At 38.9% G+C, this 17,139-nt stretch overlaps 2 protein-coding genes across 3 annotated transcripts; both read right to left on the reverse strand.

Moving 5' to 3' along the window:
* Positions 1-153: 153 nt before the first annotated feature.
* Positions 154-8,943, reverse strand: LOC108250427 (cilia- and flagella-associated protein 100-like). 2 transcript variants are annotated; one of them, XM_025002552.2, is made up of 16 exons: positions 8,847-8,943; positions 8,109-8,176; positions 7,962-8,012; positions 7,784-7,878; positions 7,467-7,671; positions 7,277-7,341; positions 6,746-6,909; positions 5,542-5,622; positions 5,248-5,432; positions 4,952-5,036; positions 2,415-2,451; positions 2,159-2,313; positions 1,921-2,050; positions 1,256-1,458; positions 1,041-1,097; positions 154-760 (listed from the first exon to the last, which is right to left on the reverse strand). In XM_025002552.2, exons 2-16 carry the CDS (start codon positions 8,125-8,127, stop codon positions 598-600), a joined length of 1,695 nt encoding a protein of 564 aa, XP_024858320.1. In that variant the 5' UTR covers positions 8,128-8,176; positions 8,847-8,943; the 3' UTR covers positions 154-597. The 2 variants fall into 2 exon arrangements, with proteins under 2 accessions (XP_024858320.1, XP_017295794.1); XM_017440305.3 differs by having other exon boundaries at positions 1,004-1,097.
* Positions 8,944-12,173: 3,230 nt separating this feature from the next.
* Positions 12,174-16,350, reverse strand: LOC108250430 (gastrula zinc finger protein XlCGF57.1-like). Its single transcript, XM_017440308.3, has 2 exons — positions 16,071-16,350; positions 12,174-15,006 (listed from the first exon to the last, which is right to left on the reverse strand). The coding sequence occupies exon 2, from the start codon at positions 14,984-14,986 to the stop codon at positions 13,451-13,453; it is 1,536 nt and encodes a 511-aa protein (XP_017295797.1). The 5' UTR covers positions 14,987-15,006; positions 16,071-16,350; the 3' UTR covers positions 12,174-13,450.
* Between the last annotated feature and the right edge of the window lie 789 nt (positions 16,351-17,139).

The raw sequence follows: 17,139 nt of genomic DNA on the forward strand, positions 1-17,139 counted from the left end.
TTTAAAGATAAACTCAGATTCATCTTCTATATTTTTTTTATGTCAGGTTCTAACAGGGTCCCTCAACCAGACTAGAAGAGGAAACACCACCACCTGCTGGTCAAATGTAAGTACAACACCAAAATATTAAACCAGTTTTTTAGGACAGCAGAGTTTCTTTATTATACTTTAAATATTCAGATGTTGACAGGAACATCACTTAAAGTTGTTATTGAAGGCATCATTGCAACATCATACAAATCCATTACTTTCAAAGTAAAAATAGTAAAATATTAGAGAAGGAAAGAACTTTATTACAACAGCTTGACTGTTTGGAAAAAAACAGAACATATAAAGAACTTCTAATGCAACATTATACAGTAAACTCTTCTTGAAAATACCTAATTTAATAAACATTGTTTTACTCATTAAATGTACTAAAGCTCGATTTTTTTGTTGCAGACTGACATTTATAGACTTGAGATTTGGCTGTGATAGTATAAGAAATAAAAGACTCACATTTTTCAGTGCATTATTTTCTAAATGATCAAATATTATTTGTTCTAATGCAGGTTAAAATCATTGGTATTGTTTAGACAAACTCCAAATTTCTTTTTTCTACATAAGAATAATTTCTCCTGTTCTTTTTTTTTGTTTACTCCATGTCGTCTGACTCAAAAAGGTACTGATAGAAATCGTCCTCAGCGGGGGGTTTGTCCTCATCGATGACTTTGACTCTTTGAGAAACAGGCAAACATCTGGGCATGAGTTTTCTCCCACTCTGGAAGAAAATATTCAAAGTTATAAGTTTGAACCTGCATTTGATATTCATCATTTAATATTTTGTGGAAAAATGTTGTCTAATAAGCTAAAGAGGTGTAATATATTTCATCCAGTGTCACCTCTAATAACTGCAGGCCACTGAAGCCACCTGAAGGGTTTTATATAATTACGGTAAAAATGAATTGATTATAAATTCAGAAACTGGAGGTAAAGTAAACTTTAGAAAAGAATGTTGAGTTACTATTTTCTTTGAGTCAGCCAGGGATCTCTCCAGGTACCTCCTCATCCGTTCCTTCTGTTTCTCGCTCTGCTCCCTCTGCTTTTCTTCACGCTGCCTACAGCATCATTTATGTAGAGAAAGACGCTTAAAACCACCATGTGTATTAAGTTTACACCGATCTGTCTGTATTTTGCCTTCATTAAAGCCTTGGTTTGTCAGCTTATCAAAAACTGTTCGAGGGAAAGTAATCCGAACACAGTCGATGAGAGATACCTGCTCCTCTTTTCACTGTCCTTGATCTTCTTAATCCTCTGCAGTTTGACTTCAGGGATGCTCTCCAGGCTCTGCAGCACAGAGTACAGGAGGTTCTCAATGTCGGCCATCTTCTCCAGGGTGCTGAGGTTGGTCATTCGGTCACCCACACAGCTGCAATGCACCTCTCCCACCTTCTCACCGAGAGCTTCCAACATTACGTCCTGCAAGACATTCGGTAGTTGTATAAGACGTTACTTCACTGTTTCAATATGGCCGCTGCACTGACACACACACCAGCCTGCATCACTCCACTCACTCAGCCTCTCCTAATAGTTTGGTTTATATGTCTTTAAATGATGTCTCTGAATGGATAGTGGGGTTCTGAGGAACCAAAGTCCTTCCAGACGAATGCAGCAGCAGAGCATTTGTAAAGCATGATGCTGCCCCCTCCGTGCTTTACAAAATACTTTTCAAATAAACCCAACAAGTTTAAATTTAATCCCAAACCACCAGTTTATAATTTCTCAAAGATCAAAGATCAGCTGAGAAGTTGGCTGGGACCCATCGGTTTAACAGCAGTATCTGTTTCTGTGTAACATGAACGTTTACTGTTTAAAATAGATGTAAGCATCTTTCAGCTGTGAGTAAAACGTGCTCCAACACAGCATGTTTTGGTTTCTTACTCTTTCCTCTGTGCTCAGTGATACGTGGAGTTGAATCATCTGTTGGAGTGCCGAGCCTCTCTCCTCCTCCTTGTGGATTCTCTGCTTCAACTCATTTCTCTGCAGAACGATCTGCTCTTCTTCTCCTTCACTTCGGACAGCAGTCGGTGTGTTCATATTGCGATGAAGAGGACGGTGGGAGTTAATTTTCAAAGAGCAGAAGCAGGTGGATCTGGTGGCGAAGGCACAGGGAGCTTACATGTTCCTCCTGGTTGTCTCCGTGGACCGTCGGAGCTCCTCCAGCACTTCCTCCACCCTGGCAGAGTTCTGAATCAGGGACAGGTTCTGCTCTGTCAGCTCCGTCATCAGATTCAAAAGCTGCTGGGGATCAGTGAAGTAAAGCTCCGCATCGGCCTGCAAAGAGGTGAGACAGAAAGGTGGTGAGGCACCCCACTGTGAGCTCTGCAGACAAATACTCCGGATGAGTTCAGACAGGACATTTGAGTCAAACTGACCTCAGAGCTGTCAACGTCTACTTCAGAGGTTTTCCTTCTGAAATAACAAAAAAAAAACGGTTTTAGACTTCTGAAATTCTCCATCCAAAACCTACAGAAGATCCCTGCGCATACATGACCATAAAACTGAGTTTCAGAGTTTAAACAAAGAGAGAACTGACTAAAATCGTATTTATTGTCTTTAAATTACAACATGTGTCTGCTAATATCTTTCTACAAATATTACATTCACGCTTCATTAACTCTGGGATGTGTTAGTCTTTTTTGTTTGGTGCCTCTGCCACAGAATCAAGGTAGAAATTCAAATGGTCCTAAATACTTTCTGATCAAATCTCATCTGAACTGCCAATAAAAAAAATAAATCAGTCATGTTTTTGGGCACCATGTAAGCATGTGACCTGTGTGTTGAACAGAAACAATTACAAAGTAATTAAGAGAGGCAGATGATGAAAGAGTAGCTGGTAGAATAAACATGTACGAACATTGTTGAAGATTGTACAATCAACAGATTAAATGGTGACAGCAGGTGAGGAGGTACCGGATTGAGGATGAACGGAGAATCAAACCAAAGGCTGCATTTGTTAGAAAGAAGAAGGGTCAAAGGTCACAACTTAGTAAAAACAGAAATGAGACTGTGTGACTGAAGCTCCAGAATTTGCAGTTTTTAGTTTAACTTGTTATTGGACCATTATGTTGGTTAGTATTTTGATAATGTGTCTTCACAGGTCTGCCTAAAAAAATCAATCAGACGGCTGCAGCTGATCCAGAACGCTGCTGCTCGTGTTCTCACTAAAACCAGGATCTTAGAGAACATCACCCCAGTTCTATAAAATCCTTCCACTGGCTCCCTGTAGCTCAGAGAATAGACTTTAAAACACTTCTGAACGGCTTAGCACCACAACACAATAAAGATCTGCTGTTGTTGTATCAAACCTTCCAGACCACTCAGGTCTTCTGGTTCTGGGTCTACTCTACACCTCCAGAACCAGAACCAAACACGGAGAAGCAGCTTTCAGCTTCTGTGGACCACAAATCTGGAACAACAAACTTCTAGAAACCTGTGAAACAGTTGAAACACTGAGTTCCTTTAAATCAAGTGTCAGATGGGGGGGAGACAGAGGCGAACCCAGAATGCAGACTCATCATTAAAAACAGAAACTATTTATTAACTTAAATTCTAACAAAACAAAAAGCTGGCGTGGCAGCAAACAAATCAAAATACAACAAAACAAAAAGCCAAGCGAGGCAAGGCAAGAGAACAAACGTGGGAGCAAGAGCAGGAACAAGCAAAATGATCCAGTGGAGAGTGACGCGAAAGAGACTGGTTTTAAAAGCTGAGGAATGACAAGGTAAGTGGACACAGGTGAGAGAAAACAATTACTGACAGGTGGAGATGGACGTGGCAGGGAGGACTGGAAAAATACTGGGGAGGTGAAGACATGAACACAGATAACCAAAACAAAACAAGGGTTACAAAAACACCAAAACTATGACATCAAGGCTAAAATCCCACCTGTTTAGAGTTACTTTTGAACCATAATAAATGGATGTGTGCTGGTATCTCATTTGGTGACTGTATGTTGTTTTTTACAACTTTTTAATGTCATGTTTTTATGATGTGAAGCACTTTGAACTACCTTGTGCTGAAATGTGCTACACAAGTAAACTTAACTTGACTTAATATTTGGTAACAGTGCGCCATCAACTGGAGAAAAAACAATTAGCAGCCTGAAGCACAGCAGCTCCTTCAGGACGGTTTGTGTTGGGTTTAGTTCTCTGATTTCAATCCTTTATCTCCTTATTTACGTATCTTGTGTGAATATATTAGTTGTTCCTACCATCGAACAGAGCTTACTGCTTGTTAATGTGGAAGAATATATTTGTCATGCTGCCCTCTCATTGTTAAATGATAATTAATGTGCTACTGAAGGTGTATTTCCTTTGTTGACTTTGCTGATAATTTTCTACATTTTATTTGAATCATTAATGTCATATAAAGAGTGACATAGTTTATGAGTGTCAAATGTTTTTCTTTTTTTTTTAAATAATTAATGTCTTTGTTTTAACTGTGGGTGTAATTGCTGAGTCACAATAGGCTTAGTTTGTTGATAAAGGCCATTTCTTGTGATTTTCTTTTATTACACTACTATAAATTTCTACTTATTTCTGCAAAGATTTGTTGTGTTGTTGTCCTCCTACTGACAATTTTGTTATTCTTTCAAGCATCTAAACCTGTTCTTATTGTAACAAGCTGTCAGTCAAACATCCAAACAAATAAACTAAGTGGAGTGCTGAGTGTTTTATTTAGATTTCCATGTTTAAAAATGAAACTTTACCTCTAATCCAAACGGTGTTTGTTTGGATTTCTGACAGCCAAATGAAGCTTCAGCGTTAATGGTGTAAAAATATATATTGAAATACCTATTAGTGCTTTCCACAGCCTACTAATAGAAGTCATCTGCATCAGATCATCAAACTGATTTGATGTCCAGGTCAATGAGTAGAACTAATGAAGGATTTTGTTGGTGGTTCCTTACAGAGTGTCACTTTGAGCTGAAGACAACCCGGTCTCTCCGATGGAGGACAGGTCTGTCTCTGAACTCGACGGCTTGCTCTCCAAACCTGTGTGGACGCAAACAAAAGAACAATCCCTTCCTTGAAAATGTTTGATTTTTGAGTCACAAGCTGCAGGACAAAAAAATCAGAAGGGGAGCAAAACAGAAAAACCAACAGAACCAAGACTCTGGAACCATTATGGTTCTGCTGATCTGCTTTTTGAATACATATTTTTGGTACCAGGTTTTACTTGAACTATAGAAAATAGAGGACTTGCCGGTTCTAGCAGCCATCTCCTGAGGCTCCTCGTTCTGATCGACCCGTCCATCTTTCTCAGACACGACTTTAGCCTTCGAGGTCTTGTTCTTGTGTTCGTGCTGCCACTCTGGAGGAGAAATCTTGAACAGGAACTCCTCGTATCTCTTATAGTCGATCAAGATTTCTTCAAACTTTGAAATTTCACTACCAGAGAACCAAAGGAATAACACACCTTTTGCTGTAGATTCTCGAGTGCACAACGGCATAAAACACTTTTTATGCACTGAACCATGAGTGATAAAAAAAATCCTACCTTCTTATGGTCCCTATTTCAGCAGCTAGCTTCTTAATCTCTATGTTCTTCTCCTGCTTTAACTTGTCTTCTCGTTCGAAACTAACAACATACAAATGTCTTCACGTTAGAGCAGAACAGGTCCAGGAATCATTAAAATGTAAACATTTTTATTAAAAACCTTAATCGTATTCATGGTGATAATGTGGTTGTAATATGAAGTGAGATGAATATCTTAGTCAGCTATGCTGGGCTGAAAGTCAGAGCTTTAGTTATCATTAGCTTTGTCTTGTCTTGTCTTTTTATACAGTGCATGTAAACTTCTGGTTTTAACTGTAAATGTGTCAAACGACGCATGAAGCATCTCTTTTATGATGACAATCAGACCCCTGAGTTAACAAAATAACTACAAAACCTCTGTCATATTTTAGATCAGAGGTCCCCAATCCCTGGGCCGCGGACCCGTACCGGTCTGTGGGTCATTTGGTACCGGGCCGCACAGAAAAAATAATTAACTTACAGTATTTTCGATTTTTTTTTTTTTTTTTTCGGAGTCTGAACGGCATTTATTTTGAAGAATGACCGGACTCTCTCCTCTCCGTCTGTCTATGACTCACTCTTGATGCATGTCAGAACGCTTATCGAGGTCACGTGATCCGTTACCGCTAAAAACAAACCCACAAGCAGCAAAATGAGTAAAAAACAAACGTCTCTGGAAGCACTGGATGGGACCGTCTGGTTACTGAGAAACGAGCTCAGGGCTCCCACTGATTCAGAGTTATGGTGAGTTGTATTCTTTGTGCTCTTTATATTTGTGATGTCTCTTATTTTGAAGGGCGTGTTTAAACACAGAGAACATCAGGAGGAGGAGAGACTGTTATTCATGTTGATAACACAACACCAGGACGCAGCTAACAAAGCTGCGAGGACACGTTGGATTTATGTTTATTATGGTTTAAAAAATACCCCCGTTTTCATGCCGGTCGTATCATTTTATTTTGTTGTATTTATCCGCCACACCTTTAAAGGCCGGTCTGGGAAAATACTGTCTGATAATGAACCGGTCTGTGGAGCTGAAAAGGTTGGGGACGGCTGTCTTAAAAGAGTTTTCGGTTTTGTTAAGTCAGGCTACAGGACAAAAGCCCAGCTTTGTTGAACTTGCTTCGCAGTACACCCCCAATGGAGACGTCAACACTATTGTACCGTAAATCCAGGTTCCACTTACAGCGTTCTGGCTTCCACAGACTTCCTCTCATTCTCTTTGAGAAACTCTTCAAGCCTCTGGTTGTCTTGCTCGATGGTACTTTCAAGCTGTTTCAGCTTCCTCTCCTCTTTCGCAACGACCTTGTCCATCTTCATCATCTCAGACCTCTTTGACATCAGGGATAACTAAGGATGGGAGGATGAGGTTAAACAGGAAGACGTAAACAATCAAGAGGAATCCTAATAAAAAGGCATTTTTCTTTCTTGTGTACAAAGAAAACATTACATTAAATGTGAACGGTGCAAATTATTTTTGATTATTAATTGTCGTTACCTTCTTTACTCCAAGTCATTTTGAAGATCTGACACTGATTAATTTAACACGTCTTGTTCGCTTTCTGAGTAATGATTTACTTCACAGATTTATGGAACTGACCAAACATTGAGAGAAAACAAATGCAGAAAATGACTTTTAACTGTTTTCTTTTGATTATTCTCACTAATTTTTCTCTGAACTGAAAACAAAGTTGTTTCTATGCCTGGGTTTCTTCACCTCCAACACTGCTTTTTGACGCTCCATGAAGATTAAATCCTGCTTGCGTTCTCTTGTCATGTTTTCTGTGAACGGAGCACAGGCAGCGATTAAATTGGACATAAATCAGGAAGCTGTAAATCGTACCTTTCTGTAACAACTGATAAAGTTTGACCAGTTGGAAGGCTTTTAACTCTTGCTCCTCTTGTACCTCGTTTCATCGTGGCAAAATTCGGCTCATGTGTGCTCAGTGTTTGTTTAGGGAGAACTGTTTCACTCCTGACTTGTTTTAAAATCTTCTTCCTCTCATTTTCCACCTCCAGTTCTCCCACCAGCTCATTCTTCAGCTTGGCCATCATTCTTGCAGCGTGGGTCGTCTTTTCTTCAATTGGCAGTGCCAGAAATTTGTGCAGCTCCTGAGGATAAAAGGGTTTGACACAGTAAAACGCTTTTTTTTTTTTTACTTAACACTGCAGTACAAGAATATTGTACTGGACAGGAAACTGCTGAGCTCAAAGACACACCCACCTCTTTTTGAGCTTCTCTTTCGTTTGCATTTAGTAAAAAAATGTTGTCGTCTGACACTTTAAACGGGCTCTGTTGTGCTCTTCTTCTCCTCGACCCTTCACACAGGAATAACAACAGAGGACATGTTTATAACAGCTTTACTGGTCCTCTCTCTGCTCTCTACATCTGTAACTTTTACCTGTCTTTTGAGATTTCACACCAGTCTTTGTGTCTGAAAGCTCTGCTCCTTCTGATTTAAAACACACAGTTATTAATAATACAGATGAATCCATCACTGAAGATGTTCACACTGTGTATAAGGTTTGGCATCGTAACAGAATCTTACCAAGGTGTGGGGACGACATCTTTGAGAGACTTCTGGTTTCTGGAGCGACAGCAGCTCAGCCTTTAATGCTTTCAGAAAGACAACAGAGTCATGACACACATGATGGACCAGTGGTGTCCAATCCTGGTTCTGAAGGGCCACTCACTGTTCTGCAAGTTTTAATTGTTTCTCTGCTTTGACACACCTACTTTGAATGTCTGAGTGATTAACAGGCTGGGGTAGAACTTGATGACCTGCTGAAGAGCAGGAAAACATCTAAAACCTGCAGGATAGTTTCCATCCAGGACTAAGAGTGAACACCATTGATCAAGACAATAAAAGTGAAGATATGTGTTTCTGAGGCTCAGTAAACTGGAACATCTGTTGAAGTGCAGTTTAAATTGTTGAAAAACCATAAACAACTTTTATCACCTTACATATCAATGTTAAAAAGTACCACTTTATAACATGGATTTTTTTCAACCAGATTTTCATGATATAACAGTTTTTCTTTCCCTCAGTAAAGTTTCTTTTCGGGTTTTTTATGTCAAAGAAAACAAACAAACAAAATAAACTCGCTTGTGTTTAATATAAAACATTTTTATTTTAAAAAAAAGAGTAGCTAACTGCCTTAGCTTAGCTCTTGCTTTAGCTTGCCAGGTTCGCCTCAAGTTTCTCTTTAATGTTAAACAAACAATAAAAAAATAAACAGTCTGTAAACATTTCTTTTGTTCGGTGCTAACAATTAAGTCAACTTACTGTATAATATTGGTCTTCATAAACTTCATTAAACTGAGGCATTTAGCTCCCCTCTTCAATCTTCGAACCGGGCTTTAGCTCGGCCTGTGTACTGTTGTCATGGTAACTGCTGCCTTCATGGTCTCCTCGGAATTTTTCCTATCGTCCCTCGGTTTAACAAGCGTTGATCCAAAAACTGATCGCAGACATTGATGTAATAAATATAGTTGTTTTCAAGTTTTGATTAGAACATGGTAAGATATTTTCTGCTAAAAGCTCCCCAAAGAAAAAACAATCAAATAAAACAAATGTTTATAATATGTAACATGTTTAAATATCTGTTCTTCTAAGCTTTAAATCATCCTGAGTCTGAGATGATGATTACCTTCTTTAAGAAACCAGTTTATCGAGCTTGTATTTCAAAGGAATTAAAAGGCTAACTTATGGTTTTAGTTTAAATATAAATGACTTTTTCTGACTAGACTAGACTAGACTAGAACTGGTGGGGTTCATCCACAACAAGAATGACACCACACCTGCTTTCTGTAGTTTGTAACAACAATCTCTGCCTAAATGTGGGGAAGACAAGATTGTTGTTTTTGACTTGTGGAGAGCAGACAATCACATGAAGAGGGGCAGCCACGTAAAGTTATATAAAACAACTAGAGTTGCACTGCCTATCCAGCCCATTGTTTACATTTGAGGAGAAGCTAAGATGGCATCCAAAATGGGCAACTGCTCACAGCAGACAAAACAACTGGCGTATATCTCATGACCTAAAAAGAATCAATATGCCTTCTGGTGTCTACATACAACCTAAATGCACCCATAGTGTTAAAAAGCTGATTAAAAACCACTGTTAAAAGCTGACTGTAGTGTCCTTTTAAGCACTATAGCCTTAATGAACAGGAAGCCCAGCTGGATCTGTGTCACAAATTAGTTTTAATCTCTTTACAACAGCTTAATATAGATCATAATTAATGTTAATATCATACAACAATCATGTAAAACAACTAGATGTTATATAAGGAAAATCTATTGGGTATAACTAATGATGATCTAAACTAGACTCAAAGTCAGTCACTAATTAATGACTGACTTTCAGTGATTTCAAGACGTTTCAACTAGTTAATGAATTTGCAACTAACTTTTTAAACACGTAAAATGGCTATTTAGCCAAAATTTACCATAACACAAAGTACAGACATTTGTCTGTTTTGGTCACAAGACCAATGTGCACTCTAGATGTTTTATATCTACCTATGGACAGCCACAACTAACAGGATTTGACAAAACTCTCAAATCAGTTCTCCTTTACTGTTTTGCTTTCAAATACCCAGACCTTTTTTTAAAAAATATTTTTAAATTGTCTTAGCAATTTAGACTTTCAGAAGGCCTGAAAGACTCCTGACCAGGACCATTTGACAAGATTAGAAGAAAGATGGCTCAATGACACATGTCAACAAAACATAAAAACATGAAACATTAAACAAAAGAAAAGAAAAAAATGTTTTATTACACAGAACTAAACATCTTTTGAGTGACATGAACACCAAAAAGAGACCATCCACATGCAGCATGTTCATTAATTTTTATTCGTGTTGAATCAACATGAAAATAAAGTTTGATTTGTAAAGTATCACTTGTAGTTTCAGCAAAACTATACCAACATTTGACAAAAGCATAAAAATCACACATTTCTAGCTCTTAGGATTCAAGTCCTTTAAAGCTGCACTTTAGGCAATTTAGAAAAATTAAATACATACAAAATGACTTATTCATATTTGACTTATAAACAGAAATACATTTAAAAAGGTGCATATGTAGGGAAGTTTATTTCTAAAACATCTTTACTTCAGACTTTTTAATCATCCAAATTTGTGTTCATTTACATATTCCTACAATTACTGATGTAAAAAAGTTTAATTTTCCTTAAAAAAATAAATACAAATAAAGGAAGCCGATCCTGCTCTGTCTTCAGCTGCTTGTCTAAGGTCTACCTATTTTTTTTATTTGTTACCCACTGTAACAGCATCTCAGAAGCACATGCTGTGTAAACTTGTACAACACGAAGACCGACAGCACCATTAAGCGCTAACACTTATCAGACTAAATTCAAGTTCTCTTCTGTCCAGTTGGTCTTCAGTTATCGTTCTGCTCAAGTTTGTGGTGTTTTTGGCACTTTGGCCAAAAATGTCAAGTTGATAGTAATACCACCACAATTTATTTTATTTTTTTGTGTGATTTAAAGAAACACACTGGGGTTGTGCTCAAGTAAAAAGATGCGGGCAACTTTACAAAAACAATTTATTTAAATAAATAAATGGCAGACATGAGAAAATCCAGCACTCTTTGAAGATCAGACTTCTACAGAAGATTAGTGCCAAAGTGAAAAAAAAAATCTTGCAATTCTAACTTTTCTTCTCTGAATTCTGAAATGTATATATTCAGAATTCAGTTCTTTTATTCAGACTCTCATACCTAAGAGTGCCTTACTGTTTCATGTTGGCCAGCAGATGGCGCCAGACCTGACTGTGCCAAATGTTTCAAAACACTCAACCAATTCAACACATCTGCTTCATATTGACTCAGAGGTTCAGAAAGCTTCAGTTTCTGCATCGCTGCTGGCAGCCGTGTTGGGAGGGGGAGGCCTGCACTGGCCCCCTGCTGTGCAGTGGAGAGCAGAACTGTCCTCTGAGGAGCAGCAGAGGTGTCCTCTCCTTGAAATCAGACGTTCCCATCCTGACTCTCTTGGCCGAGTGTTGGAGAGGCAAAACACTCACTCCAGAGTAAAAGAATACAGTTTATACATCAAAACGTCTGAATTTTGTCAGCTTAGATTATTATTTTATAATTTTTTTTATAATTTTATTTTATATTTCTTGTAACGTCAGATTGTACCTGAATAAGCACCTTTCAGAATTTTCCCTTATATTTATTTAAAATAAAAAAAACAAACAAATTAAAAATATTGTTTGAAGTTGCAGTATAAGTTTATGTAAACATTTCACAAATGCATACTATTTCAAAACTCCACTTTGAGAAATTTTAAAACATATATAAATGTAAAATTATAGATTTTATGAGTAGTTGATCCATAAACAGAAAAACCGTTTAACACAAAAAACCCCAGCAAAAACCCACCTTTTAAGTTTAACCTTAAAAAAAAATTTTTTGAAAAAAAATAAAATAAATGATTTTATTTATGTCCATTTTCATATATTCCAAAGGACTACTAATATGTGAAATAAGTTTTGTCCTCCATTTCCTGAAAAAACAATCTGAATCAGACTAAAATGAACTCAAATCTGCTTCATTTTCAAAGACGTCCGAATGAAAACATCTCTCGGAGAACTGGTAAAGTCTTTGGGTGAATTTTTTTTTTTGAACGTCTTAAATCTTTGCGACATTTAACATTTGGCTGAAAACAAAAACACATTAGTATTCATGCAGATAAAACCAGAAACACTTGGCTGGAAGAGTAAACAAGTCCTTTCTTTTTTTTTGAGACGTGGTTTTAAAAATAAAACAAGGACGTAGAGAAAAAACTAAACACATGAACAAAGAAATTGAAATATATTAGGAACAAATAGTGATAAAAAAAATTAAAATAGTCGTTAAAATGAACAACTTTGAAGGAATAAAGCAGCTGTCTTGGCTGTTGTTCTTTTAGAGGGATTTTCAGTTGCAGAACTTGGCACGAGTACACTCATGAATTGGACATGATCATTTTTTTAAGCAAAAGAAGGAAACAGAAAATACTCCTAATTCATAAAGCGGCTGTCCCTGTTAGGATTGCTTTCTCTCATGGTTTAGTTCAGCTCAGCTCAGTCTGTTGCTGTAATAATTAGGCCTGTACAGGGGTGGTGTTCAAATAATTACTGCAAGTAAAAACCACTGCAGTTCTTAACAACAAGCTTCACGCCTCACACATGTACTGTTCTAGTTCATCCACCGTTTCTCGAAAGTCACAAGTTGAACAGAAAACGATAGGCTGAGGAGGTTGCAGAGGAAGTGAAATGAAAAATGGGGTGCATATTTATACGCAACAACTTGTGATTGGTACATGTTCAGAACCAAGAGCCAACCGGCTTCCAGGAAGCATCCTTGTTCCAAGCTTGCACCTAAAAAGGGTTTCATGAACCCTAGTCTGTCTCTCAAGCTCTACAGCTAAGATATAAAGGACTTAGGATGCAGCAGTCAAATTAAAACGTCCTTTAGTCACTCATAATATCATTTTTCATCCACACGCTCAAACCTGTGCAGTTTCCATTCTGTGTGACCCTTCGTGTGTCTGTAGTCATTTTAAAACTCACAGCTGAAGCGTTTTCTCTCCTGTGCGGCTTCTCCTCCGTGTTTAAGGAGTCATTGGGACAGCTTCAACTGCTCTGACTCCTGCGTGGCTTCTCATGTGCCTGTTTACATTTGCCCACAAACCTCACACCCAAACGGTTTCAGTCCCACGTGGATTCTCATGTGTGTGTGTGTAAACTTGTCTTGTGCCGAAATCTCTATGGACAAAGATCACGGCCGAACGGCTTCTCTCCTGTGTGGATTTTCATGTGTCTGCTCAAACTTGCCTTTTGGGAAAAGCCTTTCCCACAAACTTCACAAACGAATGGATTCTACACTGCGTGGACTCTCATGTGTCTGCTTAAGCTCGACTTTAAGGTAAAGCGTTGACCACAAACATCACAAGCAAATGGAGCCTCTACTTTGTGGATTCTCTTATTTCTTTTTAAATTCGCCTCGCTGACACTGCAAACAAGGGGTTTAAGCTCTGCGTGGCTCGTCACGTGCGTGTTAAAACGCGTCTCACCCCTAAAAATCTGTCCACAAACACGACAGCGAAATCGTCGGAGTCTGGCATGGCTTTTCATGTGTGACCTGAAGCTCGTCTTATGGCGAAATTGCTTCTCACAGAGACCGCAAGCAAACGGTTTCTCTCCCGTGTGGATTAGCACATGTGTGTTCAAATTTGACTTGACACTAAATTTTCGGCCGCAAAAGCTACAACCAAATGGTTTAAGTCCTGTGTGGATTTGAAGGTGTCTGTTTAAATGTGCCATGTTGCTAAATCTTTGTCCGCAAACATCACAGCCATGCGGCTTATGTCCTGTGTGGATTTTCATGTGTCTGTTCAAACCCGACTTATCGACAAAACTATGTCCACAAACACCACAAGCAAACGGTTTGTGTCCTGTGTGGACTCCCACGTGTCGGTTTAAATACGACTTATCGATAAAACCTTGCCCACAAACACCACAAACAAACGGTTTCTCTCCTGTGTGAATTCTCATGTGTCGGCTTAAACTTGTTTTTCTGCTAAATTTTTTCCTGCACTGATCGCAAGCAAATGGTTTCTCTCTTGCGTGGATGGTCAAGTGTGATTTGAAATGTGATTTATGTTTAAATCTACGTCCACAAAGATCACAACTAAATGTTTGTTTTCCTGTGTGGATTCTCATGTGTGTGTTTAAATCTGTTTTTCTGTTAAATCTTTTGCCACAGTCATCACATCTAAATGATTTCTGTCTTGTCTGGACTTTCCTGCAGAAGTCTACATCTGTCCTTACTCTACAATGTGAAGACCTCATCCTTGAATGTCTCTCCACGTGTCTCTGCAGAGACAGCTTGTAAACATACTTCTTACCACACTCAGAGCAGCTCAGCTCTGATTTGTTGACAGAGTTTCCACCTGACTCAGGAGACCTGCTCTCCTTCCAGTCTGTGTTACTGTGTTCAGTTTCTGACCCAGAGTCTGACAAGTGTTTCAGCTGAGAGTCAGGACTGTTCCCATCATCATCATCCTCACTGACTTCAGTCTCTGAAGAGCTGGAATCATCTTCATCAGCATTCAGATCTGGGCTCCTGCTGGTTTCTGCTCCTCCACAGTCCTCTCCATCAGCTTCTACTTTCATCTGGTTGTCCTCCACCTGGTGCAGATGAAGCTGTGAGAGCAGAGGCTTCTCCTCATCATCCTCACTCTTCAAAGGAACAGTAAACCCGGTGGCATCGGTCTCCTCCTTCACACCGAGCTGCTCTCCCTCCAGACTGGTCCAGGGTTCCTCCTCTTCCTCCTTGATGTTGAGGGGCTCTGGGTCCTGCTGGTCCACACCAGGCCTCCATTCTTCAGGAGCTTCTTCTTTAGTCAGGACCATCTGAACGTGTGGAGGAACCACTGAAACACATGAACATGAAGGACCATCTTAACTTCATATTCACATGTTACTACTGAGGTCACTGCTTGACTGTCAAAACATCTAATGCTGGATGTCAGAAAAACAGAAAAAAAGTTCAGCTATTTCAGCCCAAATTTTCTGATATTTACATTCTACAATAATAGTTATAGTCCATAAAGAAACATGGTATCATAAGTGTATAAAACTGATAAATAAAAGGAGTAAACTAAGTGTCATTCATATATTCACATTTAGCTAGCATTTTGCTATTTTAGCTACCCATTTGCTCCTTTTAGCTAAATTTTTGCTACATTTATCTAGCATTCTGCTTCTTTTACCTTCGAACTTGAGTTCTTATTGCTTTTTGAGCTTCTGTCTGGCGTTCTGCTTCGTTAACATCTCAGTTTTCACTTCTACCTATTTCAGCAGTCATTCAGCCCTCAGTGTTGCAGTTTTTTGCAGAAATAGCAATTTCTCCAGTTTGTGTTTGAAACATGTTGCCACTTTAAACAAAAAGTTATCCAATTAAATAGACAAAAAGCAGCTTAAACAACAAACTTCTTCATAGCTTTAATCAACCAAAGTATATCTCTGTTTAACATCTTTCCCTGCAGCAACCCCCCCCCCCCNACTTTGCAGTTTTGCAACAGTTTTTCCAAAACCTTTTGAAAATTTTCCTTAAGGATCCTCGAAGGTCGCACTGTGAAAAACAAAAAAAAACAAAACATGATTCTTCAGCTCTGATTAGACATTTATCACCTATAAACAGATTTTCAATGGCTCTTAAAAATAAGGAGCAATGCATGTTTCCTATCAACTTAATAAGGAACTTTTAAAGTTTCAAATACAGGACATTTCTTTATTTTAAGGGACAGTTAACCCCAGGGTTGATGCTCGGTTAATAGACACCAGAGTTTGGCTCAAAATCTGTAAAACAGCCTCAGTCTGATATTTTGCTAACTCTACAAACAAACACACACTGACAAGGGGAAAAACACAACTATCCTTTCGCCTTCGGGAATAAAAACATTAAAAACATTAATGCTAATAATAAAGTACAAACCTAATATTTGCAGTTTATGGTTGGGGCTGAAAACAGAACACGGTTCTCCTAAACGCGTCAGTTCCTGCTGTTCTGTTGTCCTCTGCTGCACCCAGTCGGTGTTTGTCTGTCAGCTTCCGTTCAACTTTTGGACTCGTTTCTGCTGAATTTACAGCCCTTCGTCTTCCTTCAGCCTACAGGTTAGCTAGCAGCCGACGAGCAACAGCTATCACAGCCACTGAACTACAGAAACGCCGGGATTTCCGAGTAAAAAAACAAAGTGACACACCACGTGACACAACACGGCTGGTAACGGAAAAAGCGCCCCCTTCATTTCCGGTGTGCAATAGTCCCATTTCAATATATGGTATGGGACTGACATGTGGTCCGTCCCCGCCCCTTTCTGTTTGCTGCAGCCAGGTGCATAGACATTAATTATTATTGTCTATAGCCAGGTGTACTTGGGATTTCCAGCCACAGCGCAGCCTCTGGTCGCGAGATGAGAATTTGTGCCGCCATCTTGAGAAGACCTTTGTGTGTCCTTAGTTACTTCCATGAATATCAGATAAAAAATTCCTAAACTCAGCGAAGGAGTTCAACGTTTTACTGTTATTAGATATAATTATCGAAGACATCACTTCAGAGAACGTGACGTTACGTTTTATCTATATTTTGTCATAATAGTTCATAAATGATTGATAACTTGACCCTTTTAGTTAATTTCCTCTGTCCAAGTTATTAGTATAAGTGAACTCTGGACACAGGTAGCAGAGCTCTGCTCAGACTAACAGACATGTAAAGTGCAGTTATGTTCTGGTCCGATTAGACTGATTACAGCACTTTTATCACAGTAGTGCGTCAAGTCGGCGTTTCGCCCCCTATAATGCTGACAGGGCATGTTGAAGGCTCATCACAGAATACTCTTGTCTTCTGTTTTCACATTATGCATGACATACGTTTAATTAGGTCGAATAAAGATTTTTCTGAGGGCTGATGACACTGGCGGCGCCAGGGGGGCGCTAGGGGGTGCTATAGCTCCCCCTGGAAAAGTCATAGCACCCCCGTAGCACCCCCAAGCAAAGGCATAACC

This window comes from Kryptolebias marmoratus, linkage group LG9 (genome assembly GCF_001649575.2).
Source record: "Kryptolebias marmoratus isolate JLee-2015 linkage group LG9, ASM164957v2, whole genome shotgun sequence".
Lineage (NCBI taxonomy): Eukaryota > Metazoa > Chordata > Actinopteri > Cyprinodontiformes > Rivulidae > Kryptolebias > Kryptolebias marmoratus.

Excerpts from the sequence above, each read along its gene's own strand:
- LOC108250427 (XM_025002552.2), bottom strand. Across the intron at positions 5,623-6,745 it reads TCTGTGGAAGCCAGAACGCT|TTTCGAACGAGAAGACAAGT; the intron begins GTAAGTGGAACC and ends GTATGTTGTTAG. Across the intron at positions 1,459-1,920 it reads CACTGAGCACAGAGGAAAGA|GACGTAATGTTGGAAGCTCT; the intron begins GTAAGAAACCAA and ends AATGTCTTGCAG.
- LOC108250430 (XM_017440308.3), bottom strand. The coding sequence starts at position 14,986 with ATGGTCCTGACTAAAGAAGAAGCTCCTGAAGAATGGAGGCCTGGTGTG.